The sequence below is a fragment of the Uranotaenia lowii genome, chromosome 3, assembly GCF_029784155.1.
Source record: "Uranotaenia lowii strain MFRU-FL chromosome 3, ASM2978415v1, whole genome shotgun sequence".
NCBI classification, from domain to species: Eukaryota; Metazoa; Arthropoda; class Insecta; order Diptera; family Culicidae; genus Uranotaenia; species Uranotaenia lowii.
In genome coordinates, this window is record NC_073693.1 from 100267406 (window position 1) to 100286962 (window position 19557).

At 32.8% G+C, this 19557-nt stretch overlaps 1 protein-coding gene across 4 annotated transcripts in view; it reads left to right on the top strand.

The window, feature by feature from the left end:
• The window catches only part of LOC129754949 (uncharacterized), a 50499-nt gene extending 31350 nt beyond the window's left edge, over positions 1–19149 (top strand). For 2 of the 4 annotated variants that reach the window (XR_008739128.1, XR_008739129.1), the window contains 3 exons: positions 18535–18658; positions 18812–18935; positions 19029–19149. Coding sequence is in view for 1 of the 4 variants with exons in the window: in XM_055751215.1 (XP_055607190.1) it covers positions 8310–9097; positions 18535–18658; positions 19029–19094 (978 nt within the window). In the remaining 3 variants the exon portion in view is untranslated. Of the gene's footprint in view, positions 1–8102; positions 9098–18534; positions 18659–18811; positions 18936–19028 lie in introns of those variants that run through there. The other 2 variants (XR_008739127.1, XM_055751215.1) reach the window with 2 other exon arrangements.
• The last annotated feature ends 408 nt before the right edge of the window (positions 19150–19557 follow it).

Sequence of the window (19557 nt, forward strand, 5' to 3'; positions counted from 1 at the left end):
TGGTTTACTGTTGATTATGATGTTTAATAAAAAAAAACCTATTTACTTAAAAGAAAGCATGTTTAAGCCTATTTAAGTCCACTAGGGCTGTTTGAAGCCTAGCAGAAGTCGTAGAAACTGATTGATCAGCCATACCGGGTCCCGGCAAAGTGCCTCACGCCCCATTTGAAGTTGGCATTCGGGTCGGTCTTGACGTAAGTGTGCACTGGACCGCTGATTCCCCCCTGATGAGAGCCATCTATTGACGGGGACTTCCAACTACTTCTTCTATTACCAATTTTACTGCTGCTTCTGCTACCATAATCATGATCACGGTACTGATCATCGCTGCTGGTTTTCCCTGGTTGAGGTAGTGCATTATTATGAACACGACCACGACGACCAAGATGGTGATGATGACGATGACCAACAATCATTGAGGGATCTTTGCCTGTCATTGTCGCCGTCGTGGCCTGTATTTTTGAGGCAGCTCTCGATGAATGGGATGGCGATCGATTTCCATTAGGCAACAACGGTTGTTGCACCAATGAGGATGAGTCTGCGAAAAATTAAAATTGTTGATTGAGATCTCGTCATTAGTCGATTCGGAGGATTATGTCACTTATGGTGAGGATCATTGGATCAAATGAAAAGTTAAATCAGCTCATTATACAATACTTTCGGAGCATAGCAGTGTAGTATGCACTGTTGAACATGACACTTAAAAATAATTGTTGGTTTAACTTTGACGATCATTTGATCAAAATGAAAAGTTAATAAAACGCAGAACACAGAAAGAAATCTAAACCTTTGTTAACTTTCGCCGAAACACTTAATGAACTCAGAAAACAAATAAATATTAGAAAACAAAAAATCCAATATCTGCATGTCATTATGAACAACAATTAAAAAGCACCGTTTGACAGCACAGTCCAGCAACTAATGATTTTGACTAGGTACTGTTTTTGCTTTCGTCATTGAGATTCAAATTTGAGAAGGGATCGATGAATCAATTGACACTTTTTCCATTCCAATAGTTCCTTGAAGCAGGTTAAATCAATTCGGTATAGTTGGTTTGGTGCTTTTTACTGTATAAAGGAAACTTTCCGCTTCGGTGATTTTCTGAAGCAAAAATAAAAGGGGGAAGTTAACTTTTTGAGGTAAGTTGATTGAGATCTGGAATCAAAACTAAACTTTAAAATATGTTTCTTTTCAATTACCATATTGGTGTACCTTAAAGGATAGTTCTGGCGTTTCATAACAGAGATTTTTTTACAGATACAACTTCAGATTTCACTATTCACGAAGTGTCAAACACTGTCAAAAGTTTTTCCAATATAAAGCTTAGTTCATTTAGAAATGGGACAGTTACGAATGAGTGTATCTCAAAAACCATTCGTTTGGAAAAAATATCTAGGGGAAAACTGTACAAGACGCACCAGCGGGGTAAGATGGCCCATGCCAGTCTTTCTCAAAAGTACACTAACCTATGGCTTTTTATGATGTTTTTCTTCGTTTTTATTGTGGCAAACAAGGTTTTTCATCATTAATTATATGAAAAGTTAATTAAAACGACTTTAGTTCCTAGAAACAGAAGGATTAATGGAATCAATATCAAATTTGTTACTTTTCGTGGGTAAAATATAAGGTTTTATGGTAAACCAGCCTGTGCAATCTGATGAAACTACAGCTTCTCGTTTTCCACTCGTATGCACTTTCGAAAGACTATAAATACTTTTTTGTATTTTACAAACTTTTCACAAATTTTTACTAAAATCAATCATATCAAAATTGGGGCAGAATGCTCACAAGACCACGTGTTTTACCATACTTTCAAATTTGAATGCTGTTAACTTTTGAGAAAACCCGAGTATCAAAACAAAATGCTATTCTATTTATTTGTTGACTTCCAAATAACGCATAATTCTAACAAATTTCGTCCTTATTCGAGTTAAAAAGGTACACCGATTTCGACTCGAAAAAGATATCCGCCTCCATGTTTGCTGCGATATATGTCAAGAAATTGAATTCTGTTGCCTACCTAAAGGCGTTTTACCTATAAGGATGTAGAAAAGTGTATTTTGAAAAGCGAAATTTTCGATAAACTTTGCAATAATAAATAATTTTTTGCCAAAGCATGGTTGGTTTTCAGAAATACGATGAACATGTAATTAAACATTTGATGTTTCAATTATTGCATTTTGTATTATCCTCGTTTTTTTCACACCACCCTTTCCATATAGTGCGTTCTGTCCACTTGTTTTTGCGTTTTACCCCGCGGTTTTTTTCTGGCTGTTTGAGTTGTTTACAAAAATATAATCAAAGTCGTGTTTTTATCATATCTTTTCTATATGATAATACGTAAATCATACCTCCGAATCATCGTAAACTTTCAATATTGTTCTTAGATGATTGGTATCGCTGTAAATAGCGATTATGCTTAACTGGTGCTTCTAGTACAGTTTTCCCCTACATTATTCTTGATATCTCCCATCAGCAATCGCTGACTTTTCTCAGTCATAATATTGATCAGTTTTCCCACTTATACTTCGTCTTATCTGAAATTTAGGTGGCTGAACCTTCCTTATTGAATTTCTGCTACTTTTCGATCCAATACTTCTCTTTGAAATGAAATTGAGGGCAATTCTTTTTTTTCCTTTTTATAGGAATTTAACTGAGGGCAATTCAATGGATAAAGCTGGAAGCTGGAGCAATGGAATTTCTGCTGGCATAATCTGACAATAACGAAGTAAAACCATCATGAGAATGAACTTAAAGTATAATCGGTTAGTATACATAGATCGTAGGTTGCGATGGGTACATACAAGATTACTCTTTTAGGCTTTTAAAAACAGCGAAAACCAAAGTTTTCGTTTAGAAAATTGTTGTTCTTCCACAGAAGCAGCAAATCAAATATTTTTTTCATTATATTTTTTTCAAAACAAACATCAAATACATACTTCAATATTCTGGGGACATTGCCAGGAGCAGAAATTCCGCTGGACAACCGCTGGAATTTGTTTGAAAAAGGGTTTTTCAGAAGTTTTGTCGTCCATCAGAAATCATCAGTCTCATTGTCTCGTTACCGGCTATAAAGCTTACGAGCTCTGGAACTAGCAAAAATTGGTTGCTTGAGGGTAGGTTTTGAATGACTCATAATTAGGCAACACTTATCGAAAAAAAAATTATGACATTTCAGCTATCTACACTTAGTTTTTCGCTTATTCAAAATTTAACATTCTGGTATGAGACTCGACATCCATGATGACCCTTAAACTAGGCTTGCCAGATACTTTCAGAAAAAAGCGGGACATTTTACGAAAAAAAAGATACTGATGCATAATAAATATGGAAATGGTAATGGTATGGCTCTTTGCGGACATTTAATAAAAAATAGGAAGATTTTAATACCTACTAAACTTGTAGACATGACACATTACAACTTGAAGTGATGCCAAACAGCGCTTGCTACAGTATTGAATCTAACGACTTTTTATACTGCAAATTACTATATTTTTATTTATTAAGTATAAATTGCAAATTCAATTCATATGGATAAGCTGTTACCCAATGAATCAAGGAACAGAATGTTTATTAAGGAAAAAAAATATGTATTAATTTTGCTATTCAACTGAATTACAACTACATTTTTTCCTTTTTAAGACTCTTTGAGATTTAAACTTACTGACCTTATCTGTTCATTAACAATGATTGAAAAGCAGATTTTCAAAAATTGAATGGATCAAAAAAATAGTTTATGCTTGACGGTGGTGTGAATATTAAAAACAAAACTTCATGCGAACATCACACAAAACCTTAAAATGATGATTTTTGTGCCGAGAAGGGTAACAGTTATCGAAGTTTATTTTGCTCCTAAATATTTTATATTTCAATCTTAATATCAATTCAGATACACCGGGCAAGTGCAAACGGATTTTACCTTAACTTAACTTATAAACATTTGTCCTGTTTATTTAGGCAAGTGAAAACACAATGAATTTTCTGAATATATCCATAGATGTGTTACAAAGTGTAAAGGCTTTGAAATGAATTTAATACGTGTTCCTGTTAGTTTTATCAAATTTCATTAATATATCTGCAGTTTTTCTGCAGTATACGTTAATGTTCTTTACTCCACTTTCACTGAATGCTGTTTTATTTTTATTTATTTATAGAGGGTTCTTCTGTTTTTATTCTATTCTATTCTATTATAGGGGGGCCCCTAGAATAAGCAGTGAAGGAGTTCTCCCTCATTTTGCAGGCTGAGATTATCAAAATATTGTTATTGAATTTCGTAAATTTTTTTTGTAAATTTTTATTTTTCGGCATATCGGTGAAATGTAGTTCTGAAATTGATGAAGAAGGATAGAGAAGTGAGGGGAAAATTTACAGATGTTGAAAAGAGCGAAAGAGCATTTTTGCGAGGAAACTTATTAACGTACACCATACTTTACCCCGCAACATTTCATTATTTAGGAGAAGTAGTACCGGGATAGAGGTGGCACTACCTTAACCTATACAATGAAATCTGGTTGGTCCGAAGTCTACATGTGGTGAACACGTATACCCCGGATGGGCCCGCTCTTTTCAACATCTGTAAATTTTCCCCTCACTTCTCTATCCATCTTTATCAATTTCAGTACTACATTTCACCGATATGCCGAAAAATAAAAATTTACAAAATTAATTAACGGTGGTTAACTTATCTTAAAAGTTATTGAATTTCAAAATTTTCAACTCAAAGTCGGGACAAAAATAATGTAAACCGAATTAAAAAAAAATCAGCTCTACAGAAAGCTAAAATAAAGAAAAACACGTCCACATTTTCATTAAATACAAACGTCTTGCACAATAATAATGTTTATTACTACGTTAACTTTCTAAGTAATGCTTACTGCACTAAAATAGTAGCTTATTTTACCAAAACTAGCTCACAGTGCCAAGAGAGAACAGAACTTTAGACGGACGGTATCCAGGTTAATACCAGGTATTATTATAATTTTTTTTCACTTTCAATCATTATTTTTTGAATTTCCGTTGGTTTATAAATTTTAAACCCTTTTCTCTCCCTACATGAAGTTACTTAAATTGGACCAACTGACAGTACAGAGTTTCTTTATTAAAACATGAATACTTCAATATTTTTAATCTTATCTTTTTCCAGATTCAATTCATTGATATTTTCATGCCTTGTGTTGTTTCTTCAATTACTGAAGTTCAGTTTCATAATTTTACTGAATTTTGAATACTCAGGATCTTTAGTTAAGGTACTAAATTTATTTGGATTCCTTATCTGACATTTTGCAATGATAACTGATTCTGTATTTTATACATTTGATCTAAATTCTGATTTTTTTTTCAATCGATCTTTATTGCATTTATACCCTTTTGACTTTGAGGGCACCGAATGAAACTTTGTCACTTTTTGATTACAATTTTTTTTGATGATGAGAATCATGTTCATTAACATATAATGAAAATGTTTTTTTTTTTGTGGTTCAAAGATATAAAATTGAAATTCATATTTGGTGCAATATCCGCTTTAGCTCTGATTGTAACTTTGAATTATTTTTTTCAAATAAAACTCATACTTTGTTTCTCAAAACTTGATTAGAAATTATGATTAAGATTTGAGACACTGAATTGTGGCTCTGAATAAAACCTGATTTTAAGTTTTGAATCTTTAAACTGTTATATCTGCATCGCCATGGAATTTGAATTTAATTATTTCGTTTTTTTTAATTGTGTTTTACAAATCTTTTGGAGTTCGATGCTACTGGTTATGGATTCTTTGTTTCAAATCTTTATGATACTTCACAATTGTCATTAGGTAAATGTTTTCTCTATGAAGCACAAACCAGACGATCAAAGATGAAATGAAAATCATTGAAAAAGTCCGGTCATTTTACAAAATCAGGAATTTTAGTTGGTGATAAGGGTATTAAAAAATAAGAATTACTTTTTGTATTTTGTAGCTCAAATCCGAGCTATCATTCTGGCTAAATTTCCAAACTCTTACGCAGTGTTTGCACGTGATATATTAACAATTTTCACTCGAACCAGAAACTTCTACACAGACAACATGGCTATTCGAAGACATTATACTGAACTCATCTCCAGTTTTTTATCACTTTTAAAATGTTTTGTGTTCTCTGGGATAGCATTTGAAACAAAAATCCGATCATTTGGGCCCCCGACAAAAATTGTCCCGGGCCCCCCGATGGCTTAATCCGGCCCTGTGTTAAGTACATACTTGAATTTTGTGTAAACAACCAATACATTGTTTTCCGGTGAACTACTTAAATGAATATATACATACAATTGTATAATCAAATACGCGAAGATTCATATCGATAACAGAAAAATACTAAGATTTATCAAATTTTCAGATCAACAACAAAATCCGATAAAAATGAAGACACATGAAATGAACAAGAGCATGTCCTTTAAAATAGATTATATGGGATTGATATTTTTAAAACGCGAATGCAGAGAACTTTTCAATTTTTTGCAAGCAGTTATCAATTAAATAAATCACTTTTTCATAACAGTGAGGGTATGCATTTTTTGGAAGAATTTTCAATTAAGAAGGTACACCAGCGCAAGTGCAAACGTTCAACATTTACAAGAAATGTATAAATTATTTCTTCATTTATGAATTGTTGGGTCCAAACAAACAATCTGACGAAATAAACTCAACTAAATATAGGGCGAAAAAAATTGTGTTCTGTTGTTTAGTTTGCAAACTAATTAACGAATCAGGGCTTCCATACAAATTTGTTGGCATAAATCGAGAACTTATCAAGCAAAAGGAAAAGAGGTTGTTTGCGTACGAATAATTTGAGACTCTCTTATTTTTGAATGGAGTCGGAAAGAAGGGGGCAAGTCTATATTCATATTATATTTGTCACAATTTGAAATCTGAAATAAATCTAAATGTTACGCCATTGAGAAACTTAAATGATTTTAGTAGTTCGTATTTAAGCACTTCTTGCATCGGAATAGGAAATGGGCTGGAAATCCATATCATTAAAACATACATTTTGACATCATTATAAACTCTATAAAGTTTATTAAAATAGATAAAAAGTTTCAGATCAGGAAAAACAAGTTTAGAGATCAACTTTATGAAAATATTATTAAATCATCTTTGTACTGAAATTCTAAACACCACTCTCTTTTTAAAGCGTCTGCTTCCTAATTATATTGAGATCTGGTTTGAAACGCTGCCTGGGAAATAAAATTGAATTTCAATTATTTTAACAAATTTAACTCATTTTTGAAAGGTGTAGCAAAACACACCGGGTCAGCTAGTAAAATTTTAAAAATCTGAAAATATAAAAAAATATAGATTGTAATTTGAGCAATTGTTTGGCATGATTAATTAAATCGATCATGTTTGTACTTATACCCCTTCCTTTGGCCCTAAGGGCTTCAAATGAAATATCGTATGGCATTCAAAATGTAATCAAATGAATTTAATTAAAATAATCTACAATGAACGCCATATTAGATTATTTTATGATCATAGTCTCATTCGAATGAGTGATAATGTAGAAAAAAATTTATCTTAACAGATATTCGGAAAAAAAACTAATATAAAATGGCGATTTAAATTATTTTCTATACAACTGCTTGCTTTTTCATGATTCAACGAAACATTTCTTAGCATGAAAGCCTACTCGAAACTTCTCGCGATCCACTGATTGACGACTCAATCAAGCAAAACCAAGCACCAGAAAAGCCAGTAGATCAAACGAGGCGCCTTAACTTTGATGCTCGGAAATATGTCTCAACCTGAGTCGAATTAGCATAAAAAACAAAACGATCGATCAAAACTAAGTATGAACCGCAAAGAAAAGTCACTTAAATTTCCATTCGATTCGGTGCGTTTGCCGCACCGATAATGTCGTGCACCAGTAGTTTTACTTTCCCCCGAAAATCTATAAATCCATTTCCTTCTTGTTCCATTAACTTAGATAGTGCTAGATAGTGATCAGATCAAATCGTTTCAATCGCTCGAATGCCGTCGATCTAATATGATCAAAGTGATCGAAATGTTCGATAGCCAAATGTCTCCAGCAAATTGATCGCGTTTCAATGGAATCCGTGCCTACAAAATTACCAAGCAAGACAGCTAAATTTGTGCCACTACAATGCGTACGGTAGCAACGAAAGCAAAAGTTAATTATTTGGTGGAAGTTGATTGGAAAATTGACGTGTGTGCCTATGCAGATGTGAATTTGTGAGCTACCTTATGTGTGTTTTCTTGTTGTGGTCGAACTAAGTGAGTACTAATTACCCAGAAACGAGGAACCGTCCCGCGAATTATGAGCTCATTAGTGGCTTATTTCGTTGGCAGTTCATCGAAGAAGCTCAGCAGTCGGCATACTGTTGGAGCTGCCAGCATTATGGTGGCGATAATTGTGACCAGTAGCTGCCTGGTGCGATCGACTCAGGGGGGCTTTCCTCGAGATGTGGAGTTGATTGAACCGATGCTGGTACTGCAAAGTTATCCGAGCACCAGCAACAGAGGTTGGACAGAGGAAGACCCCAGTCAAGATCCAAACGAAACCGGAAGTTACGATCCGGGCAGCTACTATCCATCGGTGCCAGCACATCTCTATCCGAGTTATGTCAAAGGCCAAGATCCGGTTGAAGAGTACAACCGTCGAAGGCTGCATATCGACACTTCGAACTACCTCGATGACATCTTAAGTCTCCCGGAATGGGACAGGAAAGAGTTACTAGACAAACATCGAAAACTTTTTGAGGAACAATTCCTTCAAAAGGTTGATGATAATCCAAAAGTTGAAGACTATGCAGATAATACTATAACCAAAAACCAAAAGCAAAGTGGAAAACTTACCAAAAACCACAGAAGAAAAATCAACAAACAAAACAAAGAACCAATTAAGCGAACATGGTACGAGAAACCATTGCCACTGGAGGAAGATGATGTAACCAAAGTTGATCAAGAGGAGATGGAAAATGTAATTGAAATTCCAAAGCTTTATGAAGAGTCTGATCCACATGTGTTCGGCTATGGTAATTCACCTGGGAGGTCTGTCGAAACTCGGAGGCAGAAGAACCCACAGGAAGACCTTAAATATTTTCAGTAAGTACGTTACTCAAACGATTACGAAATCGAACTGATGAAAACCATTATTTGGAATAATAATGCAACTTGACATTCACTGATCGAAAAATTATAAAAAACAAAGATATTAATTAATTCGTAAAGCTTAAAAACACCCTCGATGACATCACGAACAGGAAATAGGAAATTACAATTGAGACCCTCAGAGCCAAAGGGGTATAAGTGACAAAATGGTCCATTTTGAGTTAATGATGCCAAACGATTCTTCATATTTAAAACTATATTTGGTGATTTTTTCAGATTTTTCGAATTTTATTTACATACTATTACGTTAGAGAGCAAAACACAAATTTTCCAAAAATATATGGAAAATGACCAAACACAACAACTTTAAAGCCTGTTTTCTCGAAATAAGCTTTTATGCACTTATACCCCTTTGGCTCCAAGGGCCTCAATTAATATTTCATGTTTCGATTATAATCGTTTTACCATCTTTACATTGCAGTTGGCAGACAGTTATCAATAAGCTTATCTGGCACAAGTTATACAACTACCGTACCGTACAACTGTGTTCGATGTTTACTGTTGGGCTCAAACTCGCAAACATCGACTCAGGACGCAATTGACTTGCCAACTGAGCTATACCACAAGTCCATAATTAATATTTCAAAATTGTAATCTTTTTTTCTGTAATTTTAGTGAGCCTAAATTATTTTGACTTTTATGGCGGACAAAACTTTTTAGTTTCACGAGAAATTAATTCACTCAAATTTCATAACGTAATAAACTTACTTGTTTTTTGTCTTCTTAAATGTTAAAATAAATTCGATTTCTGATTCCAATTTCAAAATTCCTGTTGTGTTACAGTTCCTAAAGACCCAATAATATCCTAGATTTTAATTTTAAGTATCGAATTATAATTGCAATTCTAAAAAATACATTTTCTCCAGTCATAATTATGTTGAATCGTGGATAATTGGAGTATCGTAATCCGGGGTAAGATTGATCCCTTTTTTCAATATTATTCGATAATTTCTTTTGTAAAGGGGAATGTGTCATGTTTCATATTTTTAAAACCAGTACTGAATTGCTGTGAGCGCAAAACATGGTTGCAGTCGATTTAAAAATCGATTTTGTCCGTTTAGAAATTGATGCTATTGGGTAATTGATGCTATTGATCAGTCTCTATTTCTTGATCATTAAGGATACAAAACACCTTCATAATATTTACAAATGCTTGTTTGTCAATTGCTAAGTCAGTTCGGGACAAACTCAAATGATATAAAATTAATCATGAAACTCTACAAAATTGAACATAATCCTCAAAAAAAAAATCTACATCGCGGTCCTTAATGTGCTAAGGTCGAACAACAAATAACCTTCCTTTACGGTTAAAAAAGGACAATTTGACAGTTAGGGTCATATAGACCTGGATTACTATTTTGGATGTATCTTCATAACTACTGAACCAATTTCCATAAATTATACCATTTTGCAATTGTTAACATGATCACTACCTATTTACGAAGAAAAAAAAATCATCATTATTTTATGGCGTCTGAAAATGAAGTCAAAAGGCAAAATGGCCAAAAACAGATTGCGTTTTTGAACAAAGATTGTGACCATCCCGGTTCGAATAATGGAATTTCTTTATGTTAGGCAAATTGAAACTGATTTAAAAATTCATTTAAAGTGTTAAAAACTTTTGATTTATTATGTCATATGCCATGAATGGAAATTTAAGGAAAAATACAAAACACCATTGATAATCTTCTTGACCACTATATTTTTTACTGAACGATTAGCTTATATTTATAAAACTGGGCCAATAAATTATTTAATCTGTAATAACTTGAAACCAATTGAAACTGACTAAATTTGTTGTGTGATATTTTTATCACATTGAGAACCGCGAAAAACATACAAAGAAAGATTCCATAAATTCTTTGAGCCGTATTTCAACAGTAAATTGATTAAACGTGCAGGCATGAAATTCTTGAGTTGGTTGATGTGTCGTATTCGATTTCGAATAATATTATTTAAAAATAAATTTCACAATTTCAGAGTAGCTATGCTCAGGGTAACAAAAAGCGTAGAGTAAAAGTCGATATATCTCAGATTTGGTCCTAAATATGTTGAAATTCAATAATTTAATAATAGAATTGGTCACCCTATCAGTCTCTTCATTATTAATTCATCAATATCGGTTGGAATTTAATGTAATTGAACATAACGGATTTTTTTTTTCAATATGAGCTCTTAATATATGTGAATTTTTGGCTATAAAGTAGTTTTCTAAAGAGCATAAAAATCAAAACTCAAATTTTTCAAAAGCATTTGATAGCAGAAATTTGGATATTTTCAAAATGATACAGTTGATGAAAATCGGTCAGTAGTTTTTATTCTATCACCCAAACAATAATCAGGGTCAATATGACCCTAACCCCCTGATTAATTGTCCTTTTTTTTGCTGGGTGACTCTGGTAACCCAATCCAAACATATAAAAAATGATAAATTGTAGAGCTTTTCATTTAAGGAAAAATCAGAAAATTTCATGTATCTAGCTTTAACCGTTCCTGAGATATCACTTCGAGAAAGTTCAGTTCGGGTCATATAGATCCTAACTGCAGTGGATGGATAAAAATCGAAAGATGGACAATGATGCTGCATTAATTTAGGGACTATTTTTATTAACATTACTTAAAAAAACTACAAAAAAAAATAAAATTTGCCTTCACTCAATGCCCTAGGCCCTCGCAGTATTCCCCTTTTAAAAATTTCCCTCAAATTTTACCATTTGATAGGGTTTCTAGTCTTTTGTCCTAGATTGGCTTACTCTTGAAAAATGTCCTTATTTTCTAAATATCAAAAATTTACCTCAAATTACAACAAAAACTAAACCAAAACTATACATTTAGTAAGGAAAAAAGTTGAATACTCACATTAATCAACCTGTTTGCTTCTAAACGCTTTGATTTCATCAGGAAGGCTGTTTGTTTGGGAGCCTTCGAAAAAGTAGATTATTCAAAATTTTTAAATTACATTCCTACTTACATTTGAAATTTTCAAAAACAAACAAAGTTTTTCAGAATTGGAAACTCGACTTATAGGTTTTTAAACGTAGAAAAAAAAAATGGAGATATTTTAATTTCAAACTTAGTTATTGATGATTACATGGAAAAATTTCATGTGATCAATGTTACCCCGTTTTACGGTACCACATTTTCTGTAAACGCGACTTTTCTTATCATAGTTTTAGCATTTTTCTGTAAATACAATCTTGACTCACCTTTTCGCAATATGAAAAATCTGACAAAAATCACACGTATTGTTTGCTTAAAAAGAAACAACATAACAGATAAATTCAAATTTGGCCCACCTGTCTACATCTAGATATAAATTACCTTAACCCTTTAATGCATAGTGTTGTTTTAAAACAACACTAATCCAAATCCAAATATCTCGAAAACGCGTGGAAATTTTTTAGTGATGTATTCACAAAAAATATTCTAGAGATTAAAAGAAATCAGTCCATGGTATTTTTATTGTGATATTCTAATGTATGTGTGAGATATCGAACAATGTATGCGGAAAAATTGCAAAAATCAAATTTATTTATTTTTTTGAAAAAAGTTGTTTTTGGAAAATCGTTGCTATTTCTTCAGATTTGCAAATTCTAACAATTTTTTTAATGTCAATCAATCGGAAACACCTTCCTGCACCCAATTATCAAGGTTTGGAAGAAATTGGCAAAATCGTATTATAATTATTTAAGAATTTCAAAAATTATTTTTCAACTTTGATTGACCATAACTTTTATAATACTCAAAATAACGACTTCAAACCTGTTGTGTTGTGTTATTCGAATTAAAATGTTATTATTTCAATGAACCAATAGCTGATATTCTCATTTAAAAAAAGTCATGCATTAAAGGGTTAAAATTTAAATGCTAATTCATTCAATCGTTTTAAGAGGGATTGTATTTGCTAGATTAAAATTTGAATTTCGCGATGATAGGAAAGATGTTTTGAAAATTAGACAATAATAGTAAATCGTTTGTTACAAATTTAATTTTTTTAAAAGAAATATCTGATGACACTTCTCGAAGCACAAAAGCTACGCAACAGGAGACTTAAAAATAGAACCAAGCTATGGAAAAATACAATATTTTTTTCTTTTTGAATATTTGGCTCAAATCATAAAATAATTCTCTCAGAATTACAGTTTATTTTAATAAAGTGATAATTTACTTTATTCTTATAAAATACCACCAGCCAAACTAACTTGAAGTCTTATAATATTGGTGTTTCATTCCTATTTCATTAAATTGTTAGAACCAAATGAAGATATCATCTGCAAATTCTATAGAGAAAAAAATAATGAAAACATTAAGACTTGAGTAAGATCCTTATTCTAGACTAAGTTATGAGCATCTGGATTTGCATAAATTGCATAAATTAATAGACCGAGTTGATTTGGGGTCATTTTTGAATTCCTCAAACCCTGAGCAGCCTCGGTTGTTCAGTAGAAACAAAAATGATGTTGATTTTTCAGTACAAAATTTTAAATTTTCCCTTACAAACCTAAATGATCAAATTTACTCATATAAACGTTACTTAAAAAATCTGCAAAAAATCATGGATGAGTTTTGAACCAAAACGAAGCTTTTTAGACCCCAAAGTTTGAGAAATTCAAAAATGACCCCAAATCGACTCAGTCTGATGAATTAAATATGTATTAATTTATTATTTATTTAATTTATTATTATTTAATTTCTCAATTAGGAAAAATCCTTTGGAAAATTTTTTTGAGTATTGAACAGTATTTATTTTCTTCGTTTCAATTTTTTATTTCTTAACAACGCAAAGTTTAAACGCAACATTACATGGCGTGGTATAAAACGTTTTGCAGAATGTTGTGATCATTTCCCACGTTTTCAATAGTTACATTAGGATACTTTCTGGGGCACTCGTGATACTTTATGCAATGGCAAGTTGCTAATATCAACAAAATAATAATCGTTTTCTTTCTGATACATAACTGTGAATCAAGTTGTTTGTGATACCTCTTAAGCCAAAACAATCGAGTTATTTAGAAGTATTTACCAAAAACTCTATTAAGGTCTAAAAAAGGCCACCAAAAATATTTTCGATATCATTGATATCAATTATTGAATCTTAAAGTTCACAAATTGCTGTTAGAGTACATGATCCCGATTTGAACCCATATTGATGATTCGAAAAATCATCATTGGCACTCAAAAAAGAGTTGATACTTTCGATTGAAAGTTTTTCAAACACTTTGCTTAAAACATTCTAAGTTGACACAACGATAATTCCTAAGTAACGCAAAGTCGCATAGCTACTTAATCGTCTGCATTCAAAGTTCACACTTGGCTGAATGCGAAACTTCTATAGAACTTGTGTGTTGTTCGAGTTGTGTCGAAAGTTTTCACATGATTTTTTCACATTCACTTAGAATTTTTTTCAAAAGATTTCTTAATTGGTAATAGTACAAACTATCATAACAATGAACATGATTAATTGATAACCAAAAAAGCTGCTTTTTCCTTATAGTTGATGGTGATTTGAACAGGAATGGATGAAGGAAGAAACATTGCAATGAAAGACAAGGTACAATATGAAATTATAACATCAGTAATTAAATGTTAAGATTTTTCTCCAGAATAAATATTAGAATATCTAGGCTGCAAACAAAGGAACAACGAATTAAATCACAAATAAATCATTTATTTTTATTAAAATGAATAGCTGAAGTAAAACTAAAAGAATGATTTAAGAAAATATTTAGATAAATAACCTAACTTTTTGCTCGACTTTTTAACTCGCCTGAGAATTTTGAATTCCATTTGCAATAGAAAAAATTTGTCATTGTCGAAATCTTTAGATAACAAAAACTTGATGATCATCCATCATCATTGGAAGTGCTCTTTTTTTTACCCAAAATTGAAAAAAAAAGTAAGGTCACTCACCTTTAGTTTCGATTTCTCTGGGTCTGTTTTGAAAAAAGTTGATGATACAGTAGACTGAGTCAATTCGGGGTAATTTTTGAATTTTTCAAACCCTGGGGTCGAAAAAGCTTTGTTTTGGTTCAAAACTCATCTATGAATTTTTGTAGAATTTTTGAGTAACTTTTACATGAGTAAATTTGAACTTTTAGGTTTGAATGGAAAAATAGAATATTTTGTTCTGAAAAATCAACATCATTTTCGTTCATTCTGTGAAACCGAGCCTGCTAATGGTTTTTGTGCCAATTTATAAATCCACTAGAGAAAATTTTACGCTGAACAACTTTGAACAAAAGAGTAACAAAAATGATGGTGATTTTACAGTACAAAACGTTCAATTTTCCCATACAATCCTAAAAGTTCAAATTTACTCATTAAAACGTTACTTAAAATTTTTACAAAAAATCATGAATGAGTTTTAAAACAAAACGAAGCTTTTCAGATCCCAGGGTTTAAGAAATTCAAAAATGACCCCAAATCGAATCAGTCTAATGGTACAGACGTAGCGCGCTCAGTTCTTACCTCGATGGTTTAGGATCAAATCTTCAAGCGTGCAAAATTATGAAGTAAGTATAAAGTTCATTCACAGTTAGAATTACTTTAAAATTAAAACAGATGGTTATCAAATTTCAAAGTAAGATTAAAGTTTGGATCACCAGATTTGAAAAGAGGTAATAATTTTGCCATCTTCAGGCAATCAGGATTAATCCCTGTTTCTAAAATTTTATTGAAACATTGAGAGAGAATTGGTCCAAAAAGTTCTATATGTTTTTTTAATAAACCTGTGAAAATATTATCTGCTCTAAACTTTTTTTTGTCCAATTAGGCTGAAACATTTATCAATTTCTTCTTTTGTCATCCCCCCCCCCTCCTCCCCTTCGAAACTTCCCAAAACCTCAAAGGGGGGGAATAAAAAAGTTTGAATTATTTTATGTAAATTTCGGAATTATTTATATATCCCAAAGACACAAGACCAAAAAACAAATTGTGGAAGATGGGAGTTATTTCACCTTTTGAATTCTTTATTGTATTGAATTTTTTGTTAGAAAATTTCTTGATTTACAGGTTTTTGTGCAATGATGTAGTATGCAATTTTGTTGCACACAAGCTTTTTTTTAAACCACCCCCCCCCCCCCCCCTCCTTCCCTCGCGAGTTCCAACTCCGAGTGACAAAAGAAGGATTTGAAAATAGTTCCGGCCTTATTGAACGATAGTAGATACTTCGTTTGGTATTGTCGGACGTAAAAACAATGAATTAAAAACTCTGTAAATGTTTGATAATAAGTAAGACGCTCGCTGGATCAACAGTAATTTGATCAGGCAAACCTGATGCTAGCTGACATTGTTTATTTCAAAAGTTATCTCGGATTTGTTTTTTATTCTGCCTAAAATTGAGTGGATTTTTTTCCACAACTTTGTATTGGGAGTGTTACTGATAAATTTTTCATAAGGACTGTATTCGAAAAAAATGCAACACTTTCATTTGTGGATAATTTTCGAGCGGATGTATGCAAATTGATGACATTCTCAGTGATACTACCGTTTTTTTTTTTTAAATTAAGGCTATTTTTGTTGAATCTTGACCTTCAAAATAACTCAAAATTATCTTTTTATCGATGTTATGACAAGTTTAGCAGACTGTCCTTTTGCAAGAAATCAACATTATTAACTATTTATCACTCCATCACAATTCAACCAAAATAAAGTATTAGCTTCGAGAATACTTTAAAAGTGCCATGGAAAGTAACGGTCGTGTTTGTAGGCAGTTTTAGGTAAAAGTATTTGGCCGTTAATTGTGGCAATCGTTATGTACTATTTACCGTACCATGTACCGTTATATACTATTTAAGAAATTTTTCAAAATTTCACCCTGCTAACGGGTCTACAATTTTGCGCACAATTTATCCACCGAATTTTGTTTATTTTATCGGTGGACAACTATTTTATCACTGCAATGTTTGGTCTTTTTGTTTTTGTTTTTTTGGCAAATCAAACAGAAATATTGACCTGCTTAACCACTTCTCCCTTTAAAAGGCTCGGAGGGCGCTCTTAATGGAACTTTCAATGATTTTTCACGATCCTGCACAAAATATTGGTCAATGAATTTATTCATAATACGCTTTCTCAAAAACTACTTGACAGATCGTCACAAATCTTTGCACATGTAAAAAATAAGTTGCTTGGTAGTATCACTGAAAATTTCATCAGTTTTCATTAATCTGTTCAAAAGTTATTCAAAAAACGAAAGTGTTGTATTTTTTCGAAAACAGTCCTTAGTAAGATCGGTTACAACAACGCTTTTAGAAATCAACTGTTTTCGAGATGTGTGCAAGAAATTCTTTCAAGTGTTGAAGTTCGGAATTCCGTTTCAGTCTTTTGCTATAGTTATTCTTCAACCTAATAAGAAACTATAAATTGAAACACATCCACGAGCAAAAATAAGTTTTTGATTTTACGTGTTTCTTAGCTTTTTGGCTAGAATAGATAATCAAGCCATCAAATTTTTTCCCTAAAAGGTCAATAAAAACCCCGCAAAAACCTATTATAACCAATTTTTAAATTATTTCCTCCTGGAGAAATCGGAAATTGTATGCGACCTGATACTAAGTGATAGTGAGCCTCGTGTCCTACAAACATGAGATTTTTCAAATGTTCAAGTCACCGTTGTTGTTATCATTTCGTTTTTGGATTGATTTTTTTCGGTGATTTTATTAAAATTAAAATTAAATAAGTGAACTGAAACGTAAACTATTTACACGGCAGTTAATTCATTAAATCACCGGAAAAAATCAATCCAAAAACATAAGATTCGAAGTCAATGCTACTTATTTCATAAAACGAGCTGGAAGGTTTTTGTATATCTTAATAAGCGAATTGTTTGCCTCCCCTATTTCCTATGAAGATATGTCATTTAATGAAATAATTGCTATACATCTCACTTGAATGTTGATCGCTTTTAACAAAACAAGGGTAGACACTTCGTTCAGATGTCTCTGGTCTAATCTTGCTAGAAAAAAAGATTCGAACAACTGAGAAAATTTCACGATAAGATAAGAAATATTTCAGGTCCTTAAACACGGGGCTTCATTTTTTTTTTTGATTTTAGGTCAATATTTCCCCATAGTGCTGCATTGCAAAAAAAAAAAACGTTGAAAAAAGGACAAAATACATATTAACAGCAAAAAATTCCCCGCTTATGAATCACATAAAAATTTATGTCTAGTTTGTACCAAGACATACCAGGTTTATCCTAATTTTTTCAAGGATTTTCATCCAGCTGGATGCGATTCCTATAACCATAGCGAGGGAGTTATCCAATTTGTTTAAAAAAAAAATTCCGAGTCTTTCAGTATTACCTAGTACGTACCAGACACTTGACGTTCGAACCATGCTTTTCTTTCTTTTTTCTTCTCAATTAACTTTAGAGACACTTACTGCGAACAGAAGTCACCGTTGGAACTTGAGTTTGGACATTTGTACGAAACCAACGACGGCTGGGAGGAGCGATACGAACGACAGGACCACAAAAACCATCGACATCAGGGCAAAGTAAATACATGTGTATCAGTAATACAAGCGATTCATTTCTTCTGAAAGACTTTCTCTAAAAAGACTAACATCACGCATTGACACGTTTCACGGCGCCCGTTATCAACTTTAATTTTGTACTTCTAACTCTCTGCCTAACTCTTTCAATTGTAGGTATTTTAACTTGTTTGGTGACGGTTCTTACAATGCAGGCTCTCGGAGGGGCAACAAAAAGCACTATATCGAGCAGCATGAGCGCAGCTCCGGATTGGCACCCGGAGGGGTTTTTCAAAAAAGGGTACAAACGTTGATTCGTTTTGAGCTATTCAGAAGTTCATTCTGTCCGTGGCTCTGAGTGTTATAATCTATTTCGGGTTTTTTTTTCTTTCAGGTTAAGTGGGCCGACAAAAATGGAGGCTTCGGAGAGCACTATTGGGATTTGAATCACGTTGCTTAAGGTCTGCGCAGCATTCCTCGACCGAGTTATCAATAAACGATTCAAAGGAATAACACGATTCGATTATTTGTATTTTTTTAATCAATATCACAATACGGCACTTCCAAGTTCTTCTTATCTGATGCAAAACTGCAGAAGATAGATGAGATAAATGTCAAGAGCGATATAGGTTACGGCTGGCTGGCTGACTGGCTGACGTTAGAATCGACTCAGGTTGCCCCCGAGGGATGTTTCGGATTGCGAGAGTTGTTTTGGCCAGCCAGTCAACAATCCATTCGATGACTTTGAATGGCGTGGATCCATTGCTGGGCGTTGGGCAAGAGGCGCAGGGTTTAAGATTACACCTTCCCATCTGAGAAAAGGTTAGAGCTTGGTTTGCCCGCGGTATTTTAACATTGGCCGGTGACTGTCCGGAATTAGGAGAATGTTTCAAGCTAATCTAGTTGTTGCAGTTTTGAACGAC